The 24189-nt window shown below is 38.0% G+C and overlaps 1 protein-coding gene across 9 annotated transcripts in view; it reads left to right on the top strand.

Annotated features, from left to right (window-relative positions):
* Positions 1-9320: 9320 nt before the first annotated feature.
* The window catches only part of RGS22 (regulator of G protein signaling 22), a 69081-nt gene continuing 54212 nt past the window's right edge, over positions 9321-24189 (top strand). For 3 of the 9 annotated variants that reach the window (XR_007165163.2, XM_066991231.1, XM_066991230.1), the window contains exons 1-4: positions 9341-9792; positions 10447-10475; positions 13061-13123; positions 21408-21629. Coding sequence is in view for 6 of the 9 variants with exons in the window: in XM_066991231.1 (XP_066847332.1) it covers positions 9768-9792; positions 10447-10475; positions 13061-13123; positions 21408-21629 (339 nt within the window). In the remaining 3 variants the exon portion in view is untranslated. Of the gene's footprint in view, positions 9793-10446; positions 10476-13060; positions 13124-21407; positions 21630-24189 lie in introns of all 9 variants that reach the window. The other 6 variants (XR_007165162.2, XR_010828954.1, XM_066991227.1 and 3 more) reach the window with 4 other exon arrangements.

Raw genomic sequence — 24189 nt, 5'->3', positions numbered from 1 at the left:
TCTGCTAAGAGATGTGAATTTATACAAAAAGTTTGTTTTTACTAAATCTGAATAATTCAGTAAGAACAGGGCTAGCAAATTGGTTCTGGTATGGTTATTATTCAAACTTTGTAAAATAAAATGGCCCATGAGTGTTAGGGTGTCCAGGGATTCATGCCCAACATCTTTTTTTCCTACTGGACTGAATCCATTTTCAGAGACCTGGACCTGGTACTTGTTTAGTACTGCTGTAGCTTTAATCACTAAAGTTTGTCAGGTACTAGCACCACTTGCGAGCATAGAGCAAAAGGATGCAAACCTCTTCCTTGAGTAGAAGCAGTAAGATGAGTATGGTCGAGAATTTCCTAAAGTATTCTGCCGATGATTATTCTCCAGTTGCAGATTTTTTGTTATAGTAGTAAGATTGTGGGAAAGGGAGGAGTGAATTGTCTTTCACTCTGAAAGACATGGATAATGAGGTTAAAATTAATGCCTAATAAAATATAGATATAATATTGGTTTATGTATTTGCTGCTGAATTTTTTGTCATTCACATTTCCCTTCAGACAGGCATGTTCTCTAGTGGGAGTAGCAATACTGCCTACAAAAAGATGTCCAAGGAATGCGTTTAGATTTCTGAAGGTGATGGTTTGAATTCTAAACAAGATTTCTTAGAAATAGCCTTAGTCTGCTGACAGACCTTGCCTTAACAGTCATACTTCATAAATCTTTTTTTTTAAAGTAGCAGCTATAAAATTCAAGCGGTCTCTGAGAGGGAAATTGAAATGACTTAAGTCTCTGATCATTCTTTCTTTGGTGACAAGGAACTTGGGAAAAATTGTTATAAATTTTTCTAATTGCTTATAGCATAGAGAACGTTAGTATGTTTTACCACTAACTCTAGCTAAAAATGGTAGAAGAGTTGTTCACTAAATTAAGGAGCTCACCAACATCTGTCAGATTTTCCTTTTCTATATATTGGTTATTCATTAGTACCCTTTGGCAATTTAGACTATTTAGGTTAATTTTAATACAAGACCTAATTCCCTTTCTTTGTTTTCATAGGCACATGAAGAAATGCAGGAATGACAGATTAGAAAGGGACTCCTAGTTTTTGGAGTCTAGAGCTGAGATCTTGTGTCAGCTCGTGAAGCCGTCTTAAAACGGGATAGAATCCCATCTAATTACCTTTATATTGGAGGTCTATTCCAGAATGCTCTACTAGTCACTTAGTTGCCTTTTTTCAACATTGCCATTAAAATAGCTGTTTGATGCATCTGTTACTCACTTTTTTCCCCAATGTTTTGACTGTGTAGTATAAATATCTTCTCACCCTTTATATCATTGACAAAAACAACCTGAACTTAATATAATCTTATAGATACATCTTTTGTTCCTTGTATTGTTTTAATGACTTTCACTGTTTCCATTTGAATCTATTCTTTGTGTGTTCAGCCACTATTCCAGGTAAAAGCTTCTCATAACCTTGAATATTATCAGTGCTTTCCTTGATCTACCAGAAATACTTGGAAATACTAACACATACTAAGAGTAGAATTTCTTTTATATGGCTTCTGCACATTTGCAGTTCAGTCACTAGGTGTAGTACTCCCACATTCTTCTCTCTAAAATCTTGAAAAGATAAGATCCCAATTTCTTCCATAAATTCTTACTGAACCTTAAGTATATAACCTTGTACTTTGTACTACTAAGCTTCAGGATTTTTCTCTGCTTCAGTCTTGTCGTGATTTAATGTTTTCTGTGTTTATAATACATGTTTAAGTGCAAATTCTTTGTCTGTAGTGAATCTTATAGGATTTTTTGATGTAAAACTTATAGCAGATTGTTATTACTTGTCACATGCCCCAACAAAATCTAACCGCTTTTTGGGAATGTGTTTATTTTTAGTTAAGCAAAAACAAAGGTTAAGCAAAAGCAACGCTTGCTTTTACTGTCTGTGACTTCCTGAGCTCTGACTCTTTGAAATGCTCATTACAAAAAAAAATAACACTTTTTTATACTCTTATTTTTTACAAGCCTCTGTACAGTGTTGGAATCTGTACAAACTTGTTGGAAGCCTAAATGTTTAAGACCTTTTAGAGCTGAGTGCTACTGGATGATCAGTAAAGATACCAACTATTCAGCTGACGATATGAATGGCATGGAGTTCCGAATGAATCCATAAACATCGGTGTTGAATACTAGATGCTTCATATAAAAATAGTTCTTTACTTTGGAGACTGGAGTTCGTATGTTAAAAGCGACTCCACTTTTTTGTGCATTCGAAAACTAAATCTGAAAACAGCTGTGTGAGGGTTGCTGAATAGTGACTTAATTCTGTGGGCACCTTCAATTTCTGGCTAATGGGATGTGGAATCTGTGCGTTTCAGCTGCTCTCCTTCAGTCCTGAACCACGGTGAAAATCTGCTTCTGAGGTGTTTAAGCTTAAACAGTGTGTCATGACTAGAACCAGCTAAAGTGGTAGAGGGATAGCAACTTCTGGCAAAAGGTGGGTAGTTAACTGAGAAGTATTAATAGACTAGATAAAAACATTTGCTAGAAGCTATGTTTATCACTTGGAACTGCAGAATTAGACTGCAGTGGTCTTCTACTTCAGCAAAAACATTGATTATTACCCTAAAGTGCTTCTCATCCATAAATGGAAGAGTCCAGTCTGATGTTCACGGAGCAGACACTAACGTTCTCTGAGTCTTGAAAGTGTGTAGGAAGTTATTCAGGGCCTGAAGAATGTGCCTCCTAGAAATGTTTCATTGAGACAGTACTCAAGTAGCTCAATGCCTTGTCTATACATTAGTCACTGAGATCCAAAATTATTTTTCCTCCATTTTGAATCCAGTATATTTTCCCCGTGCGTGGTCTGATAGATTAGATGCTACACAAATGCAGCAATAGCAACATCTTTTTTGTATTTTTAAATACAAAAACTGGTTGTGTTGAGAACGTTCTCCTATCTCTCAAAAAAATTCTACAAGAGAAACACTTCCACAGTGTTGGAATTCCACTTTCTTTCATCCTTCCTGATTCTTTTCAACCTTTCCTCACTGTGTACTCCGGAGTTCAAAAGCTATTGTTGGGATACAGTTATTCTCTAGCCTTGCTGTTCAATGTGTTTCTGTCAAGAAATGGTTCAAGACTTTGAATTCTAAAAGGGCAAAGTAAGAAGCTTCTTTTTTTTGTTTAAATCTTGTGAAAGGCAAGATAGGGATACAGTTTTCTGTTCCAAACATAAACGCTTGCTGGTGTAAGGTCTTCTTCTGGATTTCTTCTTTAGTTTAAATAATTGTCATCACCTAGAGGGAATGTCACACAACAAGGAATGGTTAACAAGAAAAGCTAATTCCAGGAAATGCTTTGCTCATTTAACTAACTGAAATGTGAATGTATCTCAAGGCCCAAGGTACTTTCCTCACGGTAAATAGACCCGGATTTCAAATGCACACATTCTGCTGATGAAAATATTTTATCACAAGGGGGCACCAAAGGTTTTTCTTACAGAACAGAACTTTAATTTTTTTTTTTGCTTTAACCTTTGCACACTAGCTCAACATTACAACTACGAAATGTTTTGAATAGCTGGGAGCAAGGATGGCTGTAATTCCTGTCCCCAGGAGCTGCATACTAAAATCTTCAAATCTTCCATGAGAAGAGTGACATCCTGGGAAGCAATCGATATGGTGATATTCCTCCAGAGCATCCCTTGCAGGGTGGGCACACAGCCAGGTCCTACAGCAACCAGGCAAGATTGGCCTGAACAGGCTCCATTCCTTTCTCTCAGCCACAGACTTGATCATCCAGCAGTCTCTATGCCAGCCTGGTGCTGGCTGCAAAATGTAACTGTCCATCACATTTTAAAACGATAGTGGGAAAAATTGTATGTTTTTCATATTTAATTGATACTCTGATGGCTTCAATGAACAAGAAAGGGAAAATAACTTAAAAAAAAAAAAATCAAATTTGGGATGGAGCTAAGTATTCCCATGTCGCTTTCTAACCAATATCAGAATCACAGCATTTCTTCTTAGTTGAAGCTTGTCAGATGAAGTCTGGACTGCTAACTTGGGAATCTTTTATTCTTTAACTAGATACTTCTGGAGTCCAGGAGAGCAATAGGCAGGAAAGAAGAATAAAGGGGTGGAAATGCTGTAACCTTGTCGACTTCTCTGAAGCCTTGAAATCTTTGAGTTCCTATTAGTTATTGACTCTTACACCATTCTTATGACCCGCATGTTGGCGCTACTCTGTTCTGGAAAATAATGTACATGAAATCTTTTTCTTTACTTCTGATATTTTCTTAGGTGGATAGGTCTCCCTGTCTGCTTCCTTATAGTTCTGGACAAGCAGCCGTGGCAGTGTAACACAAAAGTCTGGATCAGCGGTCAGCAGGAGATGCTGCCTGAAACAGCACTGGTGCTATTATGAATTCATAGGCTGGGTGCATCAGTAATATCCCATGTGGATAACAACTGTCAGCTGGGGAATCCTGGGCTTGGGGACTGTTGTTGACGCCTGTTTGCTTGTAACAGCAAGACTCAAACGGCTTGCATGCATTTACTGTTTCTTGTTAGGTATATGCTACCTGCTGCCAGGCAATGATTTTGTCAAAGGATATGTTCAGCATTATTGGCATATATTATTCCTATCTGCTGAAGCTACTGCTTATGTCTCTTGTGTGAGCTCTACACTTGGATAAAACACCTGTTAAGGCAAGATCAAGGAACTGATCCAAGAAACCAAGCTACAAGTAACACCAGGAAAAAAAAAGTCAGGAAACTTGTTCATACAACTAAAACGAAGTGGTGGTAAATTTGTAAAACTTGAACTAGCGTTGCCAAAATGCATTACAAACCATGACTCGTTTTATCTATGTGAGAAATAGAGAAGAGACAGTGACAGTGCAATCTCTCAAACACAGTGCCAAAATTTCTAATACATCCCCTGACACTGAAACCTCTGCGAGAAATATCTGTAATAGGTTATTCTGGTCTGTGTATCTTATGTTTCATTTGAAAGCTATGTTATGTTAACTGTAGTAGGGCTGCTAGCAATAAACTGTCTGCCTTGCTGTAAATTTATTCATGTGCCAATTTTTTTAAAATCTTCTATGAGGCTTAATGCTTAATAGCTGTGGGTCTAGTAGTTCTTTACTGATTTTTGTCGTCTTCAGAAAATGACTATTTCTAAGACACTTCTTCAAACTGCCACAATTCTGCTGAATAGTTTTTTTCCAATCAAGTATTAATGCTCCTTTCCAAAATTAGGAGAATATTGCAGCATCTTTTCTAAAGTTCTAGCGCTTCTCTTCTCTGAAGATGATAATGGGAATTTCTGAAGAGATCAGGTATTGCAGGTATGAAGAAGGTAGCTGACATGTACAAGGTAGCAAGAGTACAAATATGCATCATAAATTGCTGTTTTTGGTTCTATGAAATTCCAATTCAATTTCCAGGTATGCCTCTGTATTTTCTTTATTTTTTTTCTAAGGTTTGTAGTAAGGAAAAGGAAATCAAACTTGAAATGAACTCTTTAAATGTGATAAGACACCTCTGCCTTATCCTGGTAGAATAAGATTTGTTACAGGAATCCGCAAGCCCCCTGGTGACATGGACAAGGCAGAGAATATTTTCCACTGACCATCCAAATATTTACCTTTGTACAGGTCAAGCTCCCTTGCATCTCCTCCTTTCCTATTTAACCCTTTCTATCTTAAGCACTTTTTTCTTTTCACCTAGCCTATCTTCAGGAATATATTTTTCTCTTTTCAGAAATGAGTTCTTGTTTTCCTAATAAGTATTTCTTCTGGTGTCTGTGTTAACATTTTCCATCAGCCACAGGATCATGTTAAGCTGTGCTGTAAACCTGTATTATCAGACTCCACACATGGAGGCCATGCCACTGCAACAGCTGCCTTCTGCCATTTTGCTACTATAATCATTCCAGGCGTGGAAGGGCCAGGTATCTGGTGATGAATTCATGCTTTCCCCTCAAGGTCCGACTCCCATTTTGGCAGCCCTGTAGTCAATATTTAAACAGGTTTCCTAGCACCTGTTTTCTGATTATGAGATCGCTGCTTTCACACATGCAAAAACTAAAACGTATATGGCGATCATCCAAAAGAGAAAGAATGGCTATGTTTAAGGGTGGATTTTTATAAGGGTAGTTAAGCATTGAGGATAACATATGATGAAGTGCCCACGTATATTTGAGATGGGAAGTTTCTGTTGAAATCAATGGAAATTCATTCCTAGCTGCCCTTGATGGGCATTTTAAAAAAATGTTATTTACTAGTTTTGAATGTCATTATTATAGGGGTGTTCATGATTTCACTGTGACCATTGACAGGAATCAAACACAGGTTAGCATCAAAAAAGCACAGGTGGACATTTGGATTTAATGAAGCAATCCAGTTTATGTCTCTCCTTCAACAGAGGAAGTCACAAGGAGACTCGTTCACCCAGCAGGCTGGCATAGCCTATAGGCTTGTTTCTTCAGGTGCAAAGTTGTCTCGGCAGTTTTGATCTGGTTTACATAGGTGGTACTTTAAAACACTGCTCCTGGTAAATGTTTGAGAGCCTAGGAACATTTTAAGTTTTGGAGAAACAGGGTGAAAGGGACAATAACAAGTTAGTTTTGACTGGAGGTTTACCTCTCGAAATGGCTCTTCGGTAATGAGCAGTAGAGGGAGATGCCAGTGGGGATGGAGAGGACCCATTTATGTTATCCTCTAATTTATCTTCCTTTGCAAAGCTGTTCCGGTGCGGGCCTTCTGCTTGACTATCGTTTTGTCAAAATACTAATAACTTGAGACCTACTTCTGTTTTTTTTTTTTAATTTCTTCTGTTTAGAATTTTACTGGTATAACCTTCTTTGTAACTTGTTCTCTGTCCTGTCCAGCCATTCATCTTTTCTACGTGATCAGATGCTCCTTGGGGTAGATCATAGCTTTGACTACATTTATGAAATGTTTTTTAGGTCTGCATTTCTGTTAAAGGAAATATTAATCAAGATTAAAAGAAGAGGAGAAGAGTATAGAAAGAAAAATGTGGAAGAGGAGAGAAATGAGATGAATATTTATATCCCAATTTTATCAGATGGTGAACTTTATCTGGCAATATGAAATGAGGAGTGAAAGGTTCTGTTTCTCCAAACACACATACACACATTGGTCAATTTAAATGTGTGCTGGTAACTAAGAGAATGAGAAAGCAATAATGACTGCAAACAGATTCTCCATGAGAGTACAGTGTGCATTTCCTGATGAGCTCCCTCCAAAATGCAGTCTTTGAAGCATACTACAAAGAGACCAAAGACCTAAGAGTTTTATACCAAAATACACCAGATGACGGGAGAGAAAAAGGACTATTGTTTTTTTTATTGACTTGTTTCCAGACTTAGTTTCTATCTAAGCTGACTTGTGGCTTCTACTTTGTATTTTAAAAAAGATTCATTCATCATGTTTCTATTGTTGTTTGTTCTTGTAAAATTACAAAGAAGTATGGAAGTTTAAGAGAATGTTATATGCCAAAGATTATATCTAAACCTACATCAGAAAGAAAAAGAGAAGGGGGGGAAAGGGGCGAAATCCTCCCTTGAATCTTAACTTAAAGATTGAAAATCATATTAAGTAGTTTGGTTATAAGACCATGCAGTCTCATATAAAATATCGTGCAATTCTGCTACCTGTTAGAAAGATTTCACTTTACATTTTATGGATTATCTTGTTACGTATATTTCTCTTACATATATGTTAGGTATCTCCGTTTGAAATATTTCATAATCACAATAGAATGTGTCCTGATACATGGCACTAAGAAATCACATGTTTAAATGTGTCGTTTGGTGTTAATCTGTCACCTCTTACTGAAGAGAAGATACATAGAGAGCTTTGCTTATGAGTGGTTAATAATTCGTCAGAATACTGACCACAAAAATTAAATTGTCTGTAGCTTACTTAGGTTGGGAGACTGAAACTTTATATTTTGTTCTTTGCTTCTGTTGAGTATACTTTTCAGACATATCAAACTTTTGGCCAAAATGTGTATCTTGGCTATGATATTATTCAGACTTATTTCTTAGGTTTTTGGAAATACTGTTATTCCCTTATGTGAAAAACAAGACATAACAAAACACGCTAAAAAGCTAAACTGAGAGCAAACAGCACTCCACCAAGACAACTAGAGGCATTATTCTGGTATTTAGTGATTAGAGCAATGATCAGGGTATTTGGGCAGGCACCCCCGTGAGTGGTAATGCACATCTGAAGTAAAGGCTGCAAAATACCACGTCTTTCCAGGAAATTAAGCAATTTTTCCCTGCCTCTGAGATATTAAATTTGCTGCTTGTTTGTTTTTGATGCTTGTCAGTTCCAGGACCATAAACTGTAGTCCCTGAGCATGTGTGCTTCTCCTGTTTTACTTCATCATGAACTCCACCAAAGTCACGTATCGATTACAATTATCCTTTTTTCACACCTGGAGAGTATGTCTGGAGATACTGTATAGTTCTGTGTTCTGTGAAAGCGGGCACAAAGATAAGAGTTTGCTGGGAATGGGAAGCTCTTTGTCTGTTTTGGGTCCTTCTTGCACATACGTGTTGGATTAGGCTCCTTAAAAGAGACCTTTATGTAACTTGTACATGTGACCTATTGTACTGCTTCTGATCCCAATGGGATTTATGCCAAGCTACTGGAATCAGTACTGTTCTGGAAATATGCAGCAGTAAAACCTCTGAGGGAGATTTTATGAAAAAAAAAAAAAAAAACAAACCAAAACCAAAAAGCACCTGTAGGTGACTGAAGAATTTAAGCAGTTCTAGGTAGTCTTACCCACTAAGTAGGAAGTTTTCATATCCCAGCTGTAGCATACCTAAAACCCACTGAAATCCTCATGTAGGAGCCTGAATTCCTCCCTCATATACAGCTTCAGCTAAGCAGGTCAGAAATACGGTTTTCTCTTATATCCTGTATCTCCTTGAGCCCACTAATGTTCTGGGAGTCGGCTTTCTTCCGCTTCTCGCTCTTTTTTCCTTCCCCCTAGGCTGTTTATAATCTCCCTAAGTGAGGGGAAACATGGCTGCCTTTGGATTCCTGAGAAGTCAGGGCCTGGAAGCAGTGGGAGTGGGGCAGGCTGTTACCACGGCTGCAGCCCGGGTATCCCGCACATCGCTATGGAGCCATTGGCACCTGCTAGGAGCAGCCCAGGTTTCAGCTCGGCCTGAGGAACACCAAGCTCCTCTGCTTTTCTTACTTGGCTCTACCACAGATGGGACTTGCTTTGTTACTTGGGATCAAGCCTCACTTAAGGATACAGATTTGTGATGTAAATCCATTGGTCATTAATCGTATGGTTTGAGATTTTTTTTTTTTTTTAAAGGGCAATATCCCAACTGGCTGAAGAGATTTGCTAATGTAGGAGAAAAGCTGAATACCATTTTGGACTAAGAACTGCCCACGTTGGTTGAGAAGAGAGTGTTTTTTTTCTTTTTCCTTCAAATATCCTCAAATTCCTGTTTCCCAGGCATCTCTTTTGGGACTGTATCCCCAGTGTGCCTGATATGTGAGCCCCGTGCGTTGTTTGCAGTGCCATAGCAACCCGGGCTTGCCGTGAGCCGCACAGCAGAGCCAGGCTGCCCTGGTGCAGACCAGGAGTTCAGAGCCAGGCCCGGCAACTCTGCAGCTTCTATTTCTGACCTGCAGGGAAGGATTTCACCTTTGCAAATGAGGTCGTCATCTTGCAGGGGTGGATGCCGGCCCTTTTACGTGTAGCTCCAGCATGCAGTCGAAGAGGCTTACCACTGGTATGTAGCGCTTTCTAAACAGGGTAACGGACTGACTCCGTGTCAGACACGAGTCTGACCCCTGGCGTGATTGTCTCAAGTTCAGAGACAGTGATAAAAAAGGAGAACGATTTGGAACTGTTAGGTTTAAACTTGTTTAGCAAAATTAATTAATCTGAAGAGAGAGCTGTACTATCTTAAGTGGTATCACAGAAGATGAAGACTTTTCCTGGAATGCCTGAGATTTGGCTATTTGAGAACACCCCAAACTCGTTTGTTTTTAAATTTTAATCTTATTATTCACAATACTTGCTGGTCAAGGCTCGCAGAGCCTCATGCAAATCTGTATTTTCATTAAAACCAGCAAACTTCTAGTCATCAATTTTGCAGAGGAAAGATGACAAGAAGTTAGCTGATATATATCAGAAAAAATCTAGTTAAATGATACTTTCATTATATTTAAATCATTCTTGTGATATTTGACCTTTTTATGTATGGGTTAACATTTCTGCATTTTCTTAGAGTTTATTTTTTTTCCTCAGGTTATATTGTTTTATTTCTGAATATCCAAGGTTGTTGTGCCTCACTACTTCTTGTTTCTGCCCAGTACTCATAGTTGAACAAACTTGATTGTATTGCTTGTACAATGTATAACAGTTCATTTTTCTATTTCAGAGCCTCCCTGTATAACAGAAGACGTGTTTGTAAGTATGCTTTATAAGGCTTGATCATACATTTCATCATGTAACAGTAGAGCAAAAAAACAACAACAAAAACGTTACTGGAAACTGTTTTGTGGTTTCTTATTTCTTCCCTCTTCTAAGTATGGAGTGGCAGAACAATGTCTTACAATTTTCTCAGACAGAGGAAAATACTTAGTTTGAAAAATAATTAGCAAAAAAAAAAAAAGAAAAAGGAGAAAAGAAACTGTGGAGAATAAAGATGAAAACGAAAAGAAAAGTGAAATAGGAAGGAAACAATCAACATGTTTTGTTCAGCATGACAGATATAACAATCTTTTCCACAAAATATCTAAGAAACAGTTGCATTCCTTTGCAGAAATAAGTTTTAAATTCCTTTCAATGTTAAAAGACTGATAGAATTTGTACAGGCTGTATTTTACACAAAAGTTGCATGAAGGCAAAACTGTCATCTATTTCATTAAAATCATACTTTTTGACCAATTTTTAGCACATTGACTTCCAGCTGCAATTGGAAAACAGCTTTTTCTAGGTATAATTTTGACTGTGTAGGAGGAAAGCTAGCATGGGAAGAAATTAAAATTTTTCCTGGCACAAAAAAATCTAAGTTATAATATTGAATATGCAACTCTATAACCTATAATGTACAAATATGAAAGCACAACTATGCTTTCAAATGAAAATAAGACTGACCACAAAAAAAATAAAATAAAAAAAGATCCTGAGGAAAGCATGTTGTGTATATCAATAGATGCAGTAAGTAGCAAAGCTTGCATTAATAAGATCATAAACATTTTATTGATTAGTGATCCAGTGTGTTTATATTTCTTGCTGTTATATGGGACTACAGAGAATTATATTCCTTGCAAATTAAAAACACATGTTACCTGCGTATTCTTCAGCAGCTTATACTTCAGCCACTAATAAATGAATTGTTTTGAATAAGTCCTTTGAAACAGTGAAATGTGAATGGTGTATTACATATAGCAATCTTCAGATTCCTCTTTATCAGTTTGAAATCTAATTGTGCATTACCCAAACCAAATGTGAGGCAAACTGCAGTTTGTTTCTAATGATTTTCTTTGTTAATTGTATTAATACTTGCTGAATTGAGATTTATGGATCTGATTGACTGCCTAGTGACATTAGTGGGAGAATTTTCTCTTGACTTCAAAATGCTTTAGTTTAGACAATTTGGTAAATACAATCAGTACCCTAACATCTCCAGGTCCATGGTACTACAACTGCACTGGATCATGGGCCTGTGATCCAAATGATCAAAAAGCATGATCTCTGTAAAGCAAAAAGCCTTGCTTTCAGTGTTGTTAGCTCTTTCCAGGAATGAGCATGAGCTAACTTGCCTTTCCTGTATCAGTCAAAGCAGTCACTACAAGTGCTTAGGAATAGATGTTGGCAGACGAAGAGTGGACAAACACCGCCAGGGGTGGTTGTGGCTTGTTATGCAGCACATAACTCAGGACCTTCCTGAGTTCATATTAAGTAGAGATTAGTAGAGATTTCTTCCTTACGGAGTATAAGCTATCCTTAATTAGTTCAGACTCCGTGGAGTTTGGATCAAGATGTTGCCTGTCTACACATGATACCAGTGGCACTGTGTGTAACCTCTCTTTAACACTATTCCTCACTAATATATTTTAATGCCATGAACTTGTGAAAGAGAACAAGATTTGTGTCAGAAAACCTTTGCTGATATTGGTAAACAGATTTGACTTGGGTGCGTTCTGCTTGTGTTGCAAGGCAGAAATAATATTCAAGAAACTGTTAAAACTTTTCAGAAGTCTTCATGATACTAAAGACAGATTTATGAAGACAAATGTAATAATGTTCTTCTACCTTTTGTTGAATTGAAATCAGGGGTGGTGGTATTGGTAAGGTTGGGATTCATATTTATTGATTCAAAAACAGCAAGGAAGACAACTGTATTCTACTGAGAGTTTATGAGTCTCATTTGCAGTATTTAAATAACAGGGGTCAGAAAGGTACAAAAACCTGTGTATGCAGCCTTGACTTCTGATGAAATCAACAGGAAGCTCCCCAGTTCTGTCAGATTCCAGGTGTGGCATATACTGCTTGCTTGGCGAGCCGAATTATAGATCAGTAAATTCAGTTTTGTTTCCTAAACATTCCCTAAACCATCTCCAAACAGCACTGTGGGAGTAGAAGCAGGCTCTGCTGAACATTTATACTCTTCTCACTCCTCAGTGGGAGAGAGACAGGTATAATGTGGGGAATATCTAGACTATTAGCTTATGCATTTTTTCAAAAGCAAACATGCAGATGTCCAGCATTTAGAATCTGCTGGGTTTATGAAGGCTTTATCTGTAAATTTCTTGGCAAAGGATTTAACTTCACGTGTGTTTTTTAAATTGCTAAGGACCTCAGTGGTGTGCAATGGCCAGAATATAACAATGATGCAATGACTATATTCTCAAAAGTGAGAAATAACATTTTACAAAAGTTTGCATGTCATATCTCATGGAAAAAACATCGCTTGAGGCAACAGTGCATTCAAAACTTGTTAGCATAGATTAGTATAAGCCTTGCTTTCTGGTTTTGTGTCTCCACAGGAAGACTGCTTAGCCACAGATGATATGCTTGTGGACTACTTCAACGAATTTTTGAGTCTTCCAGTAAGTACCTTACAGAAATCCCTTTCAAAATACAAGAAACACCTTACTAAGATTAGTGATAAGGTAATCCATCTTAGAACATTTTGCATTTTGCCACAAGGAAGCTAAACTGCTTTTACAATTTGTTGTATTTTAATGGTAGTAACTCTTACTATTCAATGTAATTATCAGTGTCAGGAAACTAACACTTCTGGGGACGGATTTTCTCCTCCAAATTTACTTATTTAACTCACAGTGCACCAAAATATTATGAACAGTAAATGAAAAAGATATATAAATGCTTACGTAAAAAGTATAAGGAGTCCACTTTTATTCCAGTATCACGACACGCTGATAAAACCAGTGATTGTCCTTTTAAGTTCTTCTGGCAATGCACTCAGCAATTAATAAAAATTTTAGCCGACGAGCCAACACTGTGTTTCTTCATGTCTGTGAAGGCCTCAAAATTGGTGCTCCCCTCTTTTTCTCCTCCCATCTGTAGCTAGAAGGATGCAGCCTTACCTTTATTCTGTGTGCTGATCCAGCACTTAAACCAGCAAATCCAGTGCCCTGTATATAACCACGTGCCCTATACTTTGCTCCTTTTCCCCACCAACTACCCTGCCTCCCCACAATCTCATACGAGTCACATATACTGTCCTGCTCCCTCAATGTTGCAACTTCACCTAATTTCATCTTAATGCTCCTTATTTAGTATATCCCAATTTTCTCCATTGGCACACATCACATACATATTCCCCTGCGTGGTGGCACAGACCTTTCTACAGCGTCACTCGAAGTTCCCATGGGACCTCCCAACCAATCTACCCCAGAGCTGCCCCACAGCCTTTCACCCTCCTAATCCACTGCAGCCAAAGATGTTGCATATACTCATTTCTGCAACTTGCTTGGTAGGAATCACTGCTAGCATTAGGAAGGGGCAGAATATTTCTTGGATGCTCCTTGGCCAGTATTGGAATGAATTCAGCTAGGATTCAGGCTTACCAAGTTGATCTACACTTACCTGTACTTTCTAAACCATATCACACGTTTGTCTAAAATACGCATAATAGGAGTTGCGCATGGGATACCTATATCATTTTTTGATATGAAAATAGAATCTTGAAGCTTAAAACAACCATATCAGAGTGTGGGTTTTGTGCACAGCAGTGATACTAACTTCTAACAGTATCTCAGGCTTTATACACTTTCACCTCATTGCAAGATTCCTAAGAAAAATTTTTACAAAGCTATGGAGACACTGCCAGAAGAAAATGTATGTTGAGAGTGTTGGGTTTCTCTCTCTTTTTCTGCAGCTGCTTTAGGGTAATTGCCTAAATCCAAGCCTAACTACCTAGCCTTTAAAGCCAGGCCTCCTTTTGAGGCCTCCATCCATATGCCAGATTTTTCTTAGCACAGAAATACCATCCTCCACGCCTTCCCTGCTTATTTGGAAACTATGCTTCAGGTTTTCCCAAAATCACAGAGGATGGAGTGGGAAAAAACTTCAGCCTGCTTAGTATCTGGGTCCCCTTGGATATGCACAGATTTCAGGACATCTTTTAGAGGCCAAAATTCTCTTTGGCCTCACAGGGCTCCTCAGCCCAGAGTCCTGGCTCAGTTCAGCAGCTCTGAAATGCAGCAATTGTCCAGGCACTTCTGACTGCTCTTGAAGCCCACAGAAAAGAGTTCACAGACAGTCCTGAGTAAACACTGTTTTATGCTGGTAATCTTGGTAGGTTTCTAAAACCACACATGGTCTCTCTTTATTTACTTACTTACTTTCATGAAAACAGAAGATGTATTAGCTATGTTTATTTGTCATGTCCTCATAATTGGTTTTATTTTCTCTTTGATCTTTTCTTGGGGATTTACCCTCTGCAGGATTAAGTTCTATTAATGCCTTGGGTTCTGCGGTTTGAATATTTTATATTCCCAACTTCCCTCTCCTTCTCAGAACACTTCTACTAAAACAGCGCCTTGAAAATTCCATTGCTTTATTCTTGTTGTGCTTATATGCTGTTGCCTAGAAACTGTATTACCCAGGTGTGTTAGTAGTTAGGCAACAAGTTAAACTGAAAATATTGTGTGACTTGATACAAGAAATCAGTGGTAATACGTGCTTATTTTAAGAGCCTGTCTCTGTATTGATTTATAATGCACCTCTGGCGTATGGAAAATTATATCACTGGGAACTTGCTATAGCAGCACATTTTTTTTTTCTTTGATTTACAAAATATCCTTTAAGCAATAATATAGATATAATTATCATCAGTACAATCTGAATATCTATGAATATCTATGTACTCCAAAGAGCTACATATGGTAATGGAAGACAGTTTGTAAGGAAAATACTTTTGAAAGATAAAATAATAGAAAAAATCCCATGAGGGCACTTACTGCCAGTAGTACAGTGATTTCACAGCAGCAGAAATCAATCACATGGCATACAAACAAGTTGCACTTTCCATAGTAAATAATTAAAAATGAAAGATTTAAGAGAAACATTGGTATGGATGCATTTCCATTTTGAGCTGGTCAGGAATCCATAGCATTGGAATCTTTTATCCAATTAAAACATCCAAGATTATGCTTACCCAGGAATGAAAATTCAGAAGTCTGAAATCTCCATCCAGCTCTGTGTTGTAGGCCTCAGTGAGAAAGTGCAGTAATGTCAACTTGTTTCTCGTGCTCCTACCTGCTATTCGTTCCACTCCCAAGTCCATGCTGGGGCCTTGCCTCTCATCTTCCAGTTACCAGTTCCAATTACCAGTTCCTGATGAAGACACACTCCTCTGTTCAGCCTGCTTGAAGAATTTCACTACAGACCACTGAGCTACCTGTACCTCATTTGAATTGTATTCGGGAGATGGTACCCTTGGTGGCTAGACCATGGCTGTGGGTTTCCTTTGCACGAGAAAGCTACGAAGTGACCACAATTTTATCAACTTCAGATTTGAAGGCCTACTTCTTTTAGAACTCATTCCCACTATAAAAGCTCTCCACTCATAAAAAAAGAAAAAGAACCTTACAGAGATGTATTAATAGGGCCACAAGGATAGAAGACACAATATACTGCAGGTAGATTGCTTGATATTGTCATGATAGTAGGAACTATTGTGGTGGGATTTAAAAAAAAACAACAACATGCTGAATGGTCTAAGAAGTATATGAACCAGTATGCAGCTAACACTTTTAACTGTAGTATGATAATCTTCAGAGGTCCCTTCCAACCTTGGCCATTCTGTGATTCTGATTCTGTGATTTGGTGACTCTCCTGAGTAGTCTGGGCTCCAGGATTTGACCCAGGTGACAATTCTGAAAACAATTAAACCACAAGGAATAAACAATGAGCCCATTGGTCTTTCCGAAAACAGAATGGACCTGAAAACCTGATACTGTCGAGTAAAATCAGGCCTGATCTATGAGCAGCAGATGATGGAAAGGGCAGTAAGAAACCCATCTTCCTGCACATTTCAGGCCCTTTCTGTTTTGAAGATGTCTGTGAATCATTCTTTGAGGCATCAATATTTCCTCTTGTCTTTTCCAGGTATATGGAAGGAGGCTGCAGGAGCCATTACAACCCCCTTTAAAAAAAAACAAACATTTGCATCAGTGAGACCTTACATACATTTTATGTTGAGTCTTATCAAGGCCTAAAACTTGCCTCTGATATTCAAGGAGGCAAAAAAACATAACCTGAGTTCTCTTCTTATTGATAGTAGGTTTACCTAAAATGTTCCTCTCTTTGTGGTGTGTGACTGTGACTTGAATCTTACTCATCAATGGAAGGGGAATCCTGGACTCACTGAAGTCAATGGGAGATTTGGCATTGACCATGTGCAGCCTGAATTTTCCAGGCACTTCCTAGAGCTGCTCAAATTCTTTTCTGGTCTGGATTCTCACTGACTTTTATTTATGATATACACATACCCTTCTTAAAGAAGTTTTGGCAAAGTTCCTGGATGAGGTCTCTACTCATTCCCACCCTTTCAGGGCCTTAACCTAAGAGGCAGCCAAGCTGTGGTCATTCTGTTTCTCTTGGGATCAAACTATATTACTCGGGGTGGGATGTGGTGAGCATATTTACGCATTTGTTAACTGTATCTGAAGTTAAGTATATCTGAAAACTGTTAAGGCAGAGAACAGTAAGATTTATATGTCTGATATCCTGGCAACATGGTGATGGATGCTGTTTTGGTTTCTGTTTTGGGAAGACTGAGGGAAATTTGCCTTCCCTTCAGTTAAGTGTATAACTTCAGATTTCAGAATTATGTATTTTATTTATTCTTAAGCTGAAACCATATTCAATGTGCATTTGACAGCCACAAAATTTCTTTGCTGTCAAAAATGTACATGCAATTGTTTATTTATTCAATAGTATTGCTGTACCACAGTGTGAAAACATCTTTTTGTTGTTTGCTTGGAGATTTTTTCTGAAGCTAACTATGCTGAGTTATATTGGTCATACTGGGGCCAACGGGGGAATTGCCTGTGGATTACAGAGTTAGTAAGCTTATTTGTTAGTATTCTCAAATCCTTGTTGATCCTTTCTATTGTGCTACATTGATAATATATGAATCCCAAGTTTCAAGACTCCTGCCAAAACTGATTTTTTTTAATTTTATTTTTATTTTTTAACATCTTGAAGTATAATTTGGCTCTGGAGTTTTTCCTCTTTATCTTCAAAGGATCAAAAACTGGCCCAAACTAGAGAAAGAATGTAGGGAAGAATGCATTGATACTTTTAGTCTTTGGTTATTGTATTTTACTTGTCCGTAAAAAGCTAAAGCACTTGCCAAATCTGGGGTAAGAAAGGCATTTCTTAGTATATTAGATTGGCATGGATAATTTTTTTCCCTTCTTTTATAGTGTAGGCTATCATCCACTCCTTAACACAACATAGTCATCTTCACTGAAGAGATTCCTTGTTATTGCAATGACCCAGAATATTGGTGGTGCCATAAACCTCTCCCATTATTGTCCTGTGAAACATAGGATTTTATGGCACTTGGCTTCTGTGGGAAAAGCTTTAGGTTTGCTTGCTACAGGGTATTGAGCTTTTTTTTTTTTCTTTTCTTTTTTTTTTTTTTTGTGGTTGTAATGTGTGGGAATGGTTAGATTATGTGTTTTGTTCCAAAATTTTTGTTTTTCATATGCTGAGAGAACTGAGTGACTCTCTCTGTCCTGTCCTGTAACTTGGAAAATGCTGCCTACAAAGAAATCAGCTTTTTTTTTTTTATTTTTGGTGCTCCTATTTGATTTCATCATAACATTATCATTTTTATTTTTTTGGTGGGGATGATTTAAGAAGGTCATGACCTCTTCTTTCATTATGCCTATAAAAGCATTCTGATTTATCATTCTAGTTTTCTTAAGCAAGGTAGTGAAATACACTTCCCCAGGAAGGCTTAAACTGTTCTAAATTGTTTTTATATGATGCTATGATGCTTTGATGAGATGTTCTCTCTGGTAGAATTTGGGACTTGCACTTCATGCTGGAAAGGGCTTTGGGGAGGACTGTAGTCTGGCCTCCTGCTCAAAGCAGGGTCAGTGCTTTAATGCTGAGACCAGGTTGCTTGCAAATCTCCAACAACATATTCCATAGTCTCTTTGGACAGTTTGTCCCAATTCCAATTATCCTACTATCATTTTTTTTTTCTTATATCCAGTTGGAGCCTCTTCTATTTCAGTGTATGAACATCATCTCTTGTCCTTTCACCATGTACCTCTCTGAGAAGCCTGTCTTCTCAGTAATCTCCTTGTAAGTACTGTCAGACTGCTGCTAGGTCTCACACCAGAGCTGTCTCTTCAAGCTAAACAAGCTCTGTTCCCTCAGCTTTTCCTCACAGGGCAAGTGCTTCAGCCTTTGACAATCTCAGAAGTCTTCTGCTGGGCCTACTCAAGTTTATGAATGTTCTGCTTGTACTGGAGACCCAAAACTGGATACAGTACTTCAGATGCAATCTTGCTGGTGTCACGTAATGGGGAATAATTATACCTGGGGACAAGTAAACTACACCTTGGTCCATACCTCAAAACTCTAGACCAGAACCACCTGTTTCAGTCAAGTAGAGGTTGGACTAGGTGATCTTGGAGGTCTCTTCCAACCTAAATGAATCTGTGATTCTGTATGTACTGTGTGAAGTCTTAATCCTCTTAACCGTGTATGTCCTTTTGCTCCATTAGTGTATGTCTTATAAATGATTCATAGTTGGACACCCAAAATAGCAATACACTCTACATTTTGAAACTTGCCATTGCCATCTGTTTCACTATATTAAAGTTGCCATATGTTTTCCATTCAGTGAATGAGAATGTGCATTGAAAACCTAGATCTTGGGTAAGTTACACAGGATTTAGTAAAAGCAGGTATGTGTGACAAACTTTGTCATCTTTCCTTAGTTTTCAACTTGAATAACATGGTACTAAAATAATCTGGTCATATCTAGTCATGTAACCCTAGATTACGGAATTTGCATTTTGATTGCTTTTTTTTTCTGCAAGCAAGTGCATTTCAAATTCTGAGAGACTGAAGCACCTTGTTTCTTAGCTTATATTCTTCTGTTTCCATTTTAAAAGCACACAAAAAATAAGAAAGAATACATTTGGAGATTATTAGGGTTGCACAGTTAGTCTCTTAAAAGTTAGTAGCTGCCCAAATTAGGTTTGAAACTAAGTGAAACGTATGCACAACAAATGGGGAGCAGGTCGGAATGAAGTATAGAGAACACATAAAACAACACATAAAAGCCTCTTTTAAATGCTGCTCACTACATCTGGAGAAAAAGCACTAAAACCTGCAGAGTACCCTGGAGAAAATTAATGCCGAAAGAGGCACGAGGTGTCAGAGAACAAAAAACAAGCCTTGATTTTCAACTGAAGTTAGGTAACTCAACAGACTAGTGCAATTCCATGCATGGCTCTGACCAGTGACAGTCTGATGTCATAGGCCCTAATCATATACTTAAAGCTCTCACGTGCTACGTGCTTTGCCAGGCTGAGCCTCCACAGTGAGACATTATGGGAGAAGCAGGGAATGTTCTAACCACACGTTGCAGCCACATGGGCTGATTTGGGGCATTCCTCTATAAGACATTTATCAACAAAGGTGCTTCAAACAGAAGCAACAAAATAGCCGACATTGACATGGTTGCTTTGGACTTACATAGGTATAAAGAAGAATAAAATTGGTTTATAATATACTTCTATATTATATGTAGCATGTATTCAACATATGTAGTATGTGTATGAATTATGTCTGTGTGTGTGTATATATATGCTTCTATATGTGTACTGTGATACATGAAGAAGTTCAAGGAAATGAAAAATACAGTGCTTGAAAAAATATAATAATCTTATTAAGTGCAGGGGAACGACAACTGTACAAACACCAGGTGGGATCCTGGTTGGAACAATGCCAAAAAAAAGTCTTGGCACTGGATCTGGATATGGCCAGGATTTTTCACTCCTGCTTTCTTCAGTTATTAAATACTACATGTCCTCTAGTCCTCCAACTCAGGATGGAGATACTCATATGCTCTGGTTGTATATAGCCTGTTTCATAAATGTCTTGGTTATCTCCCAAGATTTCCGTAAAATCCATCAATATTTTCCCCTCTTCACTTGAAAGATAGAAGTATGTAGAAGAAAAGGAAATATTTAATATGAGAGCTCAAAAGATGAAAGATGCCTTGTGCTCTGTTTTAAAATGTACAATGCAGTGCTTTGTTTGTTTGTTTTTTATGTGTGCGTGTGTGCTGACAAAAGTTAAAATTACGTAGCTGAAGCTTAAGTTTGGTCTGCCTCATGTATACTACTGTATCTGACTGATGTAGTGCTGTATATTCACTATAGGCCGTAGGTTTTGGTAGGTGCTTGACCTACAAGTAATAATATGGGGAAAAGCCATTCCTATATTTGGGAATCTTCAGATTCATCCTCCTCAAATGCTTTCACATTTAAAAAGTCAGCTTCATTGCTAATCTTTTCAAGTCTTGCCTGTTTGTGGTAGTAAATGGGAAAATAATACTGGAGATCTGATCCCGTATCTAAAGTAGTTTCTTGCAGAACAGTTACTGAAGTCACTATGAACTATATGTTCTAGGCATTTGTGCAGTGGATCTATAATTTGCATCTGAAAAAGAATGGTCTGTGATCTAGAGTGAATTAGAATCAAGAGAAAGAAGCCTCATAATACCAGCTTGCATTCTGTAGGATGCGACTATACTATAAAAAATAATTTTCTTAAATGAGATATTTCCCTTATTACAGTGCTAAAAACTTTCCAAACTTCTTTTTGTAGACTTTTGCCCAGCCAGTTAAATTTAACCCTGACTTTGGGGTTTTTGAAGTAGTTAATGATGCCCCACAACGCCTGGAAAACCAGCTGAAAAAAGTTCTACATGATCAGAAACCTCCAAACCCCATTTATGATGTTATAAGGAAAGCAAAGAATGATGGGCAGCATTCCAAAAAGATCAGCGCTTCTCCAGTCTTCAATATTGATCCAAATTACAACACTATGGTAAGCATCTTATAGCCACTGAGTTTATATTTAGATCTTGCTGTAGAGATACTGGCAGTAGTTATTGTTGTGTTTGGCTTGGTAGCTTGGGAAAAATGTTAATTTATGTTAGGAAAACATAATGATGGGCCAAATTATGCCCTGCAATGCACATGTGTCTACCAGACAACTGAATGGAATTACACATGTACATCCTGTAGCACAGAATTTTGAAGATTCTGTAGGGCAGGATTCAGTTGTGTGGTCTGAATACTTTTTAATATTAAAAGAAAAAATATTATGACAACAGTTACTTTACTAGTGATCCCTGGAATGTGCAAATTGACTGAAACTAATGCATCTCAGTCTTTCCCTATTAATTAATTTCCTTATGTGGCTATGAGCTCATCTGTGGTCTGGCAACACATAAGTCTCTCCCCCATCAATTCCCAAAGTATTTACATGGTTAGCATCAATTGAAATGGCCAGAAAAAATAACCTTTGGCAACAAGAATGGTAAATTAATGGAAAAATAGGTTGGATTTTAGAAAAGAAAAAGTTTCAGATTTGTTCAGACACCATCAATTTTGGTATTGTTACCTCTTTACTTTCAGGACTTTATACAGCACCAGATTAGGCATCTTAAAATCAAGAATTGAAGCACCATGTGCATCTGTGAGAATGCAAGACATTAGTTGTGGGAGTTTACCTTTAAGCAATATCTTTGGAGGACAAAAAAATATATTTCACTGGGATACTTGGTTTATTCCTTTCTTGCTTACTTTGCATTGGTGTGACTGATGTGACTTCAGTTCATTTCATTCAAGGCCAGTTTAAGGTCTTGCTACATTTTTAGAGGCGGCTGCTCTAAATTATGTCATAGCTGGAAAGCTGAAAGAAAATCAGGGAGTTAAAACAGACTGCTGCTTTGCTCAGTATACGTTTAATGATTTTCAGAAAAGAAAACACAATGTTGAGAGAGGTCAAAAGGCAATGATGTTTAACAAAGTGATAGCAATGTGAGATTGCAACTATCTGCAATATAAACTGGGAAAATGCTAAAACGGGACAAAGCTCACAGACATGCCCACCACGTTAAATGATTATTTTCATGAATATTTTCCTTGGGACAAAAGCTCCAAAGCAGAAGAACTATTCTCGATTTCTTATTTGGGGTCAGGACTCAACTGAGGAAATGTTTTGTGCTTGTGCAAGAGTGGCTAACATTGCTCTCTTGGATAACCTCACATTATTGTGACAGTGGATGACTTCTTCGACAAATTCAAAGCCATCACCTTGTCTTCACTATTACTTACATCTCTCATGGATTAGAGCAACAGGGCTCCTATATTATTTAAGGATATCTTTCCTTCTCCATGGAATTTTCCAAAGATGGGAAGCATTATGGCTTTTTCAGGAACAATATGACTCAGCGGGCAGCTAAACCCTACACAGCCACTTGCTCACTTTCCCCGGTAGAACTGGGGAGAGAATTGGAAAGGTAAAAAAGAGAAAACTCATGGGTCAAGATGAAGGCATTTTAATACATAAAAATAAATAAATAAATAAAGCTGCATGTGTAAGGAAAGCAAAATGAGGAATTCATTCACTACTTTCCATTGGTAGGCAGATGTTCAGCTATTTCCAGGGAAGCCAGGCTCATCATGTGTAATGGTTACTTGGGAAGACAAATGCCATCACTCTGAACATCAGTCCCCTCAGCTTTTATTGCTGAGCAGGACACCATATGATTTGGAATATCCCTTTGGTCCGCTGGGGTCAGCTGTCCTGGCTGTGTCCCCTCCAATCTTCTGGTTCACCCCCAGCCTCCTCGCTGGCAGGCTGTGAAAAGAAGAGGCCTTGGCACTGAGTAAGCCCTGTCCAGCAATAGCTAAAACAGTATGTTTTAGTCACTGTTTTGGTCACAGGTTCAAAACATAGCACCATATGTGCTAATATGAAGAAAATTATCCCAGCCCAAACCAGATAATTTAGGCCCTCATCCACTTCAACTTGGCATTTTAAGGCTGAGCTGGAATTAAGCAGCCTGCAAAATACTATGCCAAAAATCAGTACTGCAACTGTGTAAGGTGAAAGATGTCAACTTCATTCATTGTACCACACTGTGACGGAACCAGAAGTCATCCCAGACCAACTGCATCAAGTAGTTCAGTTCAAATCAAATAGAATTTGATTTTTCAAGTATAGAGCAATGCTGCCTCTGTTTCTTTGACTGCTTCTATTTTTGCTTCTGTCATTGATTGACAGTTGATCAGCCATCACTCGCACATTACTGATGCAAATGAGTTGTGACCTTTCAGGCTACCGCCTGAATTCAAATGCACCTAGTCTGAGAAATAGAGAGAAAAATACTACCAATATTACTTTCCTTTCACACTGCCACAAATTTATGGATAAGCAAAGATCCTTCTGCATGTGTGCATGCACACTTGCTAGTTATTGATTTGGAGGTAGCTTGATTTGGAGGTAACTTCTTATCAATAGTCAAAATCAACTTGGTGTGAAATATATTGAGAAAAAAACCTGCAGAGTTGGGTAGACCCAGTCACCACTATGGAAA

Source organism: Anser cygnoides, chromosome 2 (assembly GCF_040182565.1).
Source record: "Anser cygnoides isolate HZ-2024a breed goose chromosome 2, Taihu_goose_T2T_genome, whole genome shotgun sequence".
NCBI lineage: Eukaryota > Metazoa > Chordata > Aves > Anseriformes > Anatidae > Anser > Anser cygnoides.
The sequence above is the reverse complement of the archived record's forward strand: the minus strand, read 5'-3'. Positions and strand labels throughout refer to the sequence as shown.